The following is a 10,044-nucleotide window of genomic DNA, read 5'->3' as shown; positions in this document are numbered from 1 at the left end:
CCTGTACCCAGTGCTCTGTGAATTATGCAGTCCTGTACCCAGTGCTCTGTGTATTATGCAGTCCTGTGCCCAGCGCTCTGTGTATTAAACAGTACTGTGCCCAGGGCTCTGTGTATTAAACAGTATTGTGCCCAGGGCTCTGTGTATTAAACAGTCCTGTGCCATTTGCCAATAAAGAAAAAAATGTGGTCACCCTATTGTAAGGTATCTCATAATGTGCTAGTATGCAGTGCATACTAGCACATTATGCTGTTCGTCTTGCAGGGGTTTTTCTCAGCGGTTTACTACCGCTTTAAGCAAAAGCAACATATCCTAAGCAGAAGCGCAGCAAAATAATTGGGACAGAATTCAATATGGCTCCACAACGAAGCTTGCCCTTCTTCCGGGTTACGTGATGACGCCATAAGCTGTCGTTGTGTCGAGTCATGTGATACAGCAGAGTGCCGCCCACTGAGAGAATCTCTCCGGCCCCTTTGCTGAGCTGGTGGTGCAGCTCTGTCAGCCGGTGTAGACGGTGTGAGGTGACAGGAGCGGGGATGGCGCACCGGGTGAGTGACGGGTCACCTCACAATATGGTTTATAATAGAGGAGCTCCGCCATGACACTGGGGGGCCCTATGGGGGGATGTGTGTTATGTCTGTGCCTCCCATACATACATTTATATATCTATATCTATCTGTATATAATGCCCTCTACTTCCATATTTATCATTCTCTCCCCCAATGTGTATATATAGATATATATAATGAGTAGAATGGAGTCGGAGCCGGCAGACGGAAGGTTACGGTCACACTTGAGCGCCGGCGTCTTCTGTCGTCTTTATCGTGTTTTTTTGCGTATTTTCTGGAAGGAGCGTCTTTGTTTCAGCCAATGGAAAGCCAGGTATTAGGAGATGATTGTTCGGCGCATCACATGCGTTTTGAGGTGCCCATTGAAGTCTATTGGGACGATCCGTGTTTATTCTGCGCATTGACGGGCTGTGATTGGGCACAATAGAATATTGGCCACACACTATACAATCTGATTGTACCGGTCACATCTGTGCGCAGTATAAAGGCTTTTTTCACAATACGGGTAGGACATCCCATTCATTCTAAGCGCGACAAACGCCTCAAAGAAGATCCTGCTTCTTTTTGGGGCGTTGAGCTTCACACATGGGAACGTACATCTCGTTTGGGGTGTCATCAACAATAAATGGTGCCACAAGTGGGACGCGTGTTTTGCTCCTTTTCACGGAATGCGTAGATGTGAACGGAGCCTTAGATCTGCCACCAGCTATGTAGTACAAGGGCCTGTCTGATTTTATAATCGGGAATGGGTTTGTTCGGTTGTTTAGGTTGGTGGGCTTATGGGTTGTTTAGGTTGGTGGGTTTGTTGGTTGTTTAGGTTGGTGGGTTTGTGGGTTGTTTAGGTTGACGGGTTTGTGGGTTGTTTAGGTTGACGGGTTTGTGGGTTGTTTAGGTTGGTGGGTTTGTTGGTTGTTTAGGTTGACGGGTTTGTGGGTTGTTTAGGTTGACGGGTTTGTGGGTTGTTTAGGTTGACGGGTTTGTGGGTTGTTTAGGTTGACGGGGCTTGTGGGTTGTTTAGGTTGATGGGGTTGTTTACATTGACGGCACTTGTGGGTTGTTTACATTGACGGCGCTTGTGGGTTGTTTTAGGTTGGTCGGGTTTGTGGGTTGTTTAGGTTGACGGGTTTGTGGGTTGTTTAGGTTGACGGGGTTGTGGGTTGTTTAGGTTGGCAGGTTTGTGGGTTGTTTAGGTTGGCGTTGGCGGGTTTGTGGGTTGTTTAGGTTGACGGGGCTTGTGGGTTGTTTACATTGGCGGGCTTGTGGGTTGTTTAGGTTGATGGGGTTGTTTACATTGACGGCCCTTGTGGGTTGTTTACATTGACGGCGCTTGTGGGTTGTTTTAGGTTGATGGGTCTTGTGGGTTGGTTTAGGTTGGCGGGTTTGTGGGTTGTTTAGGTTGGTGGGTTTGTGGGTTGTTTAGGTTGACGGGTTTGTGGGTTGTTTAGGTTGACGGGTTTGTGGGTTGTTTAGGTTGACGGGGCTTGTGGGTTGTTTAGGTTGATGGGGTTGTTTACATTGACGGCACTTGTGGGTTGTTTACATTGACGGCGCTTGTGGGTTGTTTTAGGTTGGTCGGGTTTGTGGGTTGTTTAGGTTGACGGGGTTTGTGGGTTGTTTAGGTTGACGGGTTTGTGGGTTGTTTAGGTTGACGGGGTTGTGGGTTGTTTAGGTTGGCAGGTTTGTGGGTTGTTTAGGTTGGCGTTGGCGGGTTTGTGGGTTGTTTAGGTTGACGGGGCTTGTGGGTTGTTTACATTGGCGGGCTTGTGGGTTGTTTAGGTTGATGGGGTTGTTTACATTGACGGCCCTTGTGGGTTGTTTACATTGACGGCGCTTGTGGGTTGTTTTAGGTTGGTCGGGTTTGTGGGTTGTTTAGGTTGACGGGGCTTGTGGGTTGTTTAGGTTGACGGGTTTGTGGGTTGTTTAGGTTGACGGGGTTGTGGGTTGTTTAGGTTGGCAGGTTTGTGGGTTGTTTAGGTTGGCGTTGGCGGGTTTGTGGGTTGTTTAGGTTGACGGGGCTTGTGGGTTGTTTAGGTTGATGGGGTTGTTTACATTGACGGCCCTTGTGGGTTGTTTACATTGACGGCGCTTGTGGGTTGTTTTAGGTTGATGGGTCTTGTGGGTTGGTTTAGGTTGGCGGGTTTGTGGGTTGTTTAGGTTGGTGGGTTTGTTGGTTGTTTAGGTTGACGGGTTTGTGGGTTGTTTAGGTTGACGGGTTTGTGGGTTGTTTAGGTTGACGGGTTTGTGGGTTGTTTAGGTTGACGGGGCTTGTGGGTTGTTTAGGTTGATGGGGTTGTTTACATTGACGGCACTTGTGGGTTGTTTACATTGACGGCGCTTGTGGGTTGTTTTAGGTTGGTCGGGTTTGTGGGTTGTTTAGGTTGACGGGGCTTGTGGGTTGTTTAGGTTGACGGGTTTGTGGGTTGTTTAGGTTGACGGGGTTGTGGGTTGTTTAGGTTGGCAGGTTTGTGGGTTGTTTAGGTTGGCGTTGGCGGGTTTGTGGGTTGTTTAGGTTGACGGGGCTTGTGGGTTGTTTACATTGGCGGGCTTGTGGGTTGTTTAGGTTGATGGGGTTGTTTACATTGACGGCCCTTGTGGGTTGTTTACATTGACGGCGCTTGTGGGTTGTTTTAGGTTGATGGGTCTTGTGGGTTGGTTTAGGTTGGCGGGTTTGTGGGTTGTTTACATTGACGGCGCTTGTGGGTTGTTTTAGGTTGATGGGTCTTGTGGGTTGGTTTAGGTTGGCGGGTTTGTGGGTTGTTTACATTGACGGGGCTTGTGGGTTGTTTAGGTTGGCGGGTTTGCGGGTTGTTTTAGGTTAGTCCTGATATCACACAGGTTTGGTAGATCTAAGGCTTCATTCACATGGGTGTTTTTATAGAGTAGGGATGAGCTCAGGCGTGTTCAGATCGCAGTCCCAACCCACCTGAGCAATCCCACCGGGAAGCTAAAACTGCACACGGCCAATCATAGGCAGTAAAGCGTTTCCCGGTCCGCAGCTGAACAGACTGGGAAATGCCTCGCTGGCTATGATTGGCGTTGTGCAGTGGCCGCTTCCTAGTATAATTCCTCAGGTGGTTTGGGACTGCGATCCCGAACACTCTTATACTCATCACTATTATAGAGTCTCTTTGCTTGTACAGGTGTTTCATGAGGCCCTGAGGAAGAGGCTAAGCCTCGAAACGCGTAAGACTTTCCAGCTTCAGCGGATGATACACCCTTGGATTTTGATGCTGATGGCAATATACTCATTTGTATCAAGAACTCGTGGAGTGTGGAACATTGAAACTTTTCTGGAAAGGTGTGAATGGGGCTCAGGACTCATTTTGTGTCTTCAGCCTGCTCACCGTGATTCATACCAAGCTTTGTTCTTCTCATTCACTCCTTCCCTATAGGTCAGCACCAGGGATGAGCTCAGGTGTGTTCAGATCCTAGTCAGAACCTACCTGAGCTATCCTGCCAGGAAGCTGTCACTGTGCACCACCAGTCCTTAGCGGCCAAGGTATACCCCACCGCCCCCCGTGTATACACCCCCCCCCCCTGTATACACACCCCTTGTATTTCTGCGGCTGTGGGTTAAGTCATACCTCAGCTGTTTATGGTTGGCAATGGGCAGAGACCGCTTCCTAGCGAGATAGCTCAAGTGTGATCTGAACAACACTATTATCCCTAGCCAGCATCGGTTCAGTGCAAGGGGTACCTAGAAATACATTGTTCTCTATGTGCCCTGTATACTCCACAAGAGGGGGTTACATTGGAATTCAGACATTCACTCAGTGAAACTCACCGCTGCTGGGCATAGACTCAAGCCAAGCGTCGTTTTGTGACACCGAGTATAAAAAAGGTAAACTGCGTCTTGCGTTGTAACAACGGACACGCAGTTTAGCTTGCAGGCTGGTGTGAACGAGCTTATACTCGTTATTGTTGTTTGAATTAAATAATGTAAAGTAAATAACATCCCCTGGGAAATGAATGTGAGAGCCAGCAAAGGGCTTATCTTCCAGTAAATGGATTGTGTAGCTGTGTGGATGGTTTTGATGGGGGGGGGGGGGGGGGTGATCAGGCAGTGTTATTATACAGAGCAGTGATCAGGCCGGCAGTAATATTATGTAGAGCTGACCATCATGTTTGGTGAATTGGTGATGACGTTGTACATGTCATTGTTTAGCTGTAGTCATGTGACTATTGTCATTTGTCACTGTTCTTTAATGTTTGCGGTGGCCTGTGTGTAGAATGGAGCTAGGGGATTGTCTGACGATTATGGAAACACCGCTCCTTCCGTCATTTAATATTCCATTAATATTCTCTAATTTGCTGCTCTCCCTCCCAGTGGGAGATGCAAGCATCTAAATTGGTCTCTTTTTTTCCACTAGCTGGAGATGTTGGCTTCTTCCAGAGGCGATGTCTTCTCCAGGCTGGCTGTAGGTTTGTTGTGGATCAGATAGCAGTGTCAGTGGGAGTTATGATTTCTGATTCTTGTCAGGTTGCAGCAATGCAGATGGGTGTGAAGCTCCTATCCTAGTGGCCTTTGTTTATTACAGTAAAAGGAAGATGCAGTAACCTGTAGCAATGACTAAGCAATCATTCGTTGTTCTGACTGCACTTGGCTAATGAAAGGTTGAATTTGTTGCTCTCCTTTTTTTTTTTTTTTGCCCTATGCTTTTAAAATGTCACTCTAGTTTTATAAAAAAAAAAAACCACTGTATCGTTCATATTTCACACCCGCGGCAGTCTCTACCGCTCCTTTAAAAAGTGATCCGTGGTAGGCGCTGCAGCCGCTAACTAAGCATTTAAAAGCGTTTCTTTTGACGGTGGCCCTGCCCACCCAATGCGACTTGGAGTAACATTTTTTGCTGCAGCGTAAAGCATTGCGGTCATGACATGTAAAATAATGAGAGGCTGCATGTTATCTTTAAAGTGGCCAGTTGGGAGCATTAAAACCACTGCTTAATTGCCTGTTTTTACTGCCTACAGATCCCCCCCCCCGCTGTCCACCCGTATGAACAAAGCCCAAGTGAGCTATAAAATTAACAAGGTTTTTAGCAAACCTTTTGACTGATAAATACATTTGTTTCTCACATCTGTTAGGAAGGTTCTCCTCCGTTATCAGCACCTGGGACAATCTCAAAGTCCTTAAGAAGACGGCTGCACTGTATGCAACCTTATAGGCCAGTGATGGCGAACCTTGGCACCCCAGATGTTTTGGAACTACACTTCCCATGATGCTCCAATACAGTGCAGAATGCATGAGCATCATGGGAAATGTAGTTCCAAAACATCTGGAGTGCCAAGGTTCGCCATCACTGTTATAGGCCCTATTCACATGGGGCGCTTATGCTGGCCCTACACTAGCCGAAAAATCGTTTGAAAATCTGTCATTTGGTCCGTTTGTTTTTGTTCCAGTTAATGGGCACAAATAGAAAATCAGTTTTAACTTTTTAGAACTGAAAAATCGAAGGAACAGTTTGTAAAACTCTGCCGAATGATAAAATGAAAGGTTAATTTGTTTCTCGCCCGAACTGTTTGCACTGGCACATGTGACAAAATGATCGAAAAACGGATTCATTTATGTCCATTGAAAGATCAAAATTCGGTCATTACATAATGGCACGATCGTCTGCTCTCACACTGCCGAGTGTTCCTTTTTTGAAAATGGGTTTGATTGATTTTTCGTGTAGTGTATGGCCAGTGTTAGCTGTGGGCCCTGCGCAGGGCGGCCCTTTTCCGGCATGGAGATGCACAGGTATTGCGTTCATCCCTGTGCCTGCGTTCCGTTGTTGTCTAGTGGGACGTGTGGCTACACAGACACAGCCGCTGTGTCCCAATATGACATGACAGTGTGCACAGGTGTGGGTCCTTCATTTTACCCTGTATGAGTTCAGGGACCCCCCCCCCCACTGTACACACCCACTAGACAATGGAACGCAGGCACAGGGATGCATGCAACACCTGTGCATCCCCATGCCGGTGGAAGAGGGCCCTGCACAGAGCATGCAGCCAGTCACCCTCTGTCAATGGGCCCTTAAAAGATCTGCATCTGAGGATGTGTATATCATTAAAAATCAATCTATTTACTGAACATTTACATAGGGTATTTTTGTTCCTTGCCTATAACGATCAGTACATTTTTTTTTTTTTTTATGGCCGTGTTACAGCCATGTGAATGTGGCCTAGAAGAGTAAAAAACGTAGGGCTCATTAACACTTGCAGTTGGGAGGCGGTAAAGAAAACAGCTCCCCTTTAAATGGCACTGACAGGGGGTATATACGTGCTGTGGCTGTGGAAGGTATCATAATGCCGCGGTTTGCGTGGACCCCTAACTGACATTTTTGACACTTTTTGAGGACCAGTGACATTAAAACAGTAATTAGTACTAAATAATATGCACTTTTACTGTATAAATAACCCTGGCAGGGAAGGGGTTAATACTGGGGGTGATCAAAGGGGTTAAATGTATGCATGTATGCTTACTGACTGTGTGTGGGGTCCTGTGACAGGCACAGAGAGATCGCAGTTTCAGCTTAGCTGAAATTGCTGATCTGTCCCTGCCTGTCTGAGAGAAGATCCGCCTGCTTTGTTTACATAAGCAGGCGGGACTTTTCTCAGTTTCCCGGACGATCGCGGGAGGGCAGCAGCTATCGCCGCTGCTCCTCCCGTGGCCCCCTCCTGCTGTGTCTAAACCACATGCACTCCAGTCCCGTAGTACTACGAGACTGGATGCAGCCAAGCCACCCTGCCGCAGTACAAAGGCGGGGGGCATTTGGCAAGTGGTTAAGGCCTACTGCATTAAAGCAGACTGGGCGCCATTCACAGAACCAGATCTCTTGCGGTTATTTAGGTATTTTCCCAAATGCCGCATACGATCCTGAAAATGTCAGTTCACTATTGCTTTTTGTGGTATTTACCACATGAAGCAAAAACGCTTGGTAAATACTGCATAAAACAGGAGTGAATGTAAATTCAAAAAAGGGTAAAAAAAAAAAAAAAAAAAAATGGATGCAGTAAAAAAGTAGTGGTCCCAGCATTCGATATTTAAGGAACCGGCAGCCACCGGCATCCTTAGAGTAAACAACATGGTTGTTAACCACTTAAGCCCCGGAAGATTTTACCCCCTTCCTGACCAGGGCCTATTTTGCGATTCGGCACTGCGTGACTTTAACGGACAATTGCGTGGTCGTGCGACGCTGTACCTAAACAAATTTGACGTCCTTTTTTTCCCCACCAATAGAGCTTTCTTTTGGTGGTATTTGATCACCTGTGCGATTTTTTTACTTTTTGCGCTATAAACAAAAAAAGAGCGACAATTTTGCAAAAATAACAATATTTTTCACATTTTTTATATGAAATTCCCCCCCCAAAAAATGTAAAAATCAAAATTTAACATTTTTCGGCCAATTTATTTTATGCTACGTATGTTTGGTAAAAAAAAAATCGCAAAAAGCGTATTTTGATTGGTTTGCGCAAAAGTTATCGCGTTTGCTAACAAGGGAAAGATTTTTGTCATTTGTTTTTTTTTTTAACGAGTAATGGCGGCGATCTGCGATTTTTTTTTTTTTTTTTTTCCCCCTGTACTGCGACATTGCGGCGGACAGATCGGACCCTTGACTGACATTCTTGACACTTTTGGGGTTACCAGTGACATTACTACAGTAATCAGTGCTATAAATATGCACTGTTACTGTAAAATTACACTGGCAGTGAAGGGGTTAACTTTATTTGAGAGGGAGGGGCTGTGTGTCTCCCTAGGGGCGTGCTTCTAACTGTGATTGGCTGTGGCTTGAGCTGTAGGAACAGTGATCAACGGTTCTATATAGTAGAACCGTATGATCATTGTTTCTACACGGGAGAATGACAGGCGGCTTGTTTACACTAGCCGCCTGCCTTTCTCCCTCTCCCCCGACGATCGCCGAGTGACCGGCGGACATCGGGTCCGCCGGTCACACGTGCGGGGGGTCCGTGACCCAGCGGGAGCGCGCTCGCTCCCCAGAGCCTCACAGGCTAGTGATGTGTATATATACGTCACTTTGCCTGTGAGGGGCTGACCGCCGCAGTATATGTACTTGCGGCGGTCGGCAAGTGGTTAATGAGAAGCCTGCAGCCCCTCCAGCATCTGAGACCTTCAACACCGCCCCTACCAACTTCACAGAAACTGGCATTACAGATTCTATAACCTTCCCACTATAGTATAACAGACAATTGTTCTATCTGTTACCGTTTTGTGTTTTTTGCATCTTTAAACTTTTTTTCTTTTTTTTTTTTAGATGCTCTTTTGAATGAATCATTTGGTTTCTGGCACAATGACTGGGAACCACTCTGTTCAAAAACAGCAGTATTCTAGACCCAAAGCAGCTAGTTTCAGACGCTTATTCCACTTTTCCATTTCAGATTTTTTGGCTCAACCCGTAGCACTTGGGAGGGCCTATCTGCATACCCTATGTACTGTAATTCACTTGGTGCTCATCCTCTACAGAGATTGTAGCCAATACCCACCACCAATCCCTTCAGTCTGGAGGAAGCTCATGGTACCCCCAGTGTTGTAGCAATCCCTCCATTGCAGAACCCCTATCTCTTCACCTAATACTTTTTCCCCTTTGCCAGGACTTCTTCCTATGTTTAGATATTCAACCCTTGTACATTACAGCTCCTTTGAACCCCTAGTGCACTTTATTTTTGGGCACAGATTAAGGGTGGGCCTTCAGCCTGCACTGATCAGTTCACATTCGTTTAGGGTTAGTCTGTTTTGCATTTTTTTTTTTGCTTGCCTACTCAACAGTTGGGCTACTGTTTGGTTAGCCTGGCAGCATCTTGGTGTCCACTTGACGCTTGAGTCCAGAGTTATGACTTCTCACTTTATAGTATTGGCATGAAAGTGAGCCCTTGCCTGGTGGGTTTGTCTGATCCTTGCTCCTTTATAAATGCATTATCTGGGGTAAATTCCTAGCAATGTCAGCAAAAAATTGAAGAAAGAACACCAAGCTTATATTGCTAGTTTAACAGAATGCTACCGGCACATAAACCGCAGATGATTCTATAAACAAGTAACGAGGTTTTGGAGAGAACTTTATAGATTAAATGTTCCAGTGTCATGGTTGAGACCATTCGAGACAAAAATGCCGAAACTTGCTCAAAGGGTACTAGGAACAGTTGTACACCTCGTCCTTCATCTCCAGATTACCCTTTTGGAGTGTCCCAAAAGTTTTTGACAACATTTTATCCACAAAATGGTGCCATGCCAATTCTTCCAACATTGATCCTTTTGGGAACGACTCTTCGTCAGATCAGGCACAACCCAATCAGATTTTTTTTTTTTGTGGGCCTATTTACAAATTGGGCACTTTTTTGATCCAACTATCTGCACCCATGCTCAAATACTTAAATGTTTGGAATGTTTTAGTTGGTCACTCTAAAGATATTTTTAATTTGTACACTTTACACCAGGAGTCTCAGTCTTCAGACTTTAGAGGGGCTGGACAATGGC

At 46.1% G+C, this 10,044-nt stretch overlaps 1 protein-coding gene across 1 annotated transcript in view; it reads left to right on the top strand.

Moving 5' to 3' along the window:
• Nucleotides 1-419: 419 nt before the first annotated feature.
• NSF (N-ethylmaleimide sensitive factor, vesicle fusing ATPase) overlaps nucleotides 420-10,044 on the top strand; it is a 166,997-nt gene continuing 157,372 nt past the window's right edge. Inside the window, exon 1 of the mRNA XM_082271580.1 lies at nucleotides 420-548. Coding sequence (XP_082127706.1) covers nucleotides 537-548 — 12 coding nt within the window. The 5' untranslated portion in view covers nucleotides 420-536. The remainder of the gene's footprint in view (nucleotides 549-10,044) is intronic.

The sequence above is a fragment of the Pelophylax lessonae genome (assembly GCF_965119305.1).
Source record: "Pelophylax lessonae genome assembly, chromosome: 11".
Classification (NCBI taxonomy): domain Eukaryota; kingdom Metazoa; phylum Chordata; class Amphibia; order Anura; family Ranidae; genus Pelophylax; species Pelophylax lessonae.
This window is presented reverse-complemented; position numbering and strand designations above follow the sequence as displayed.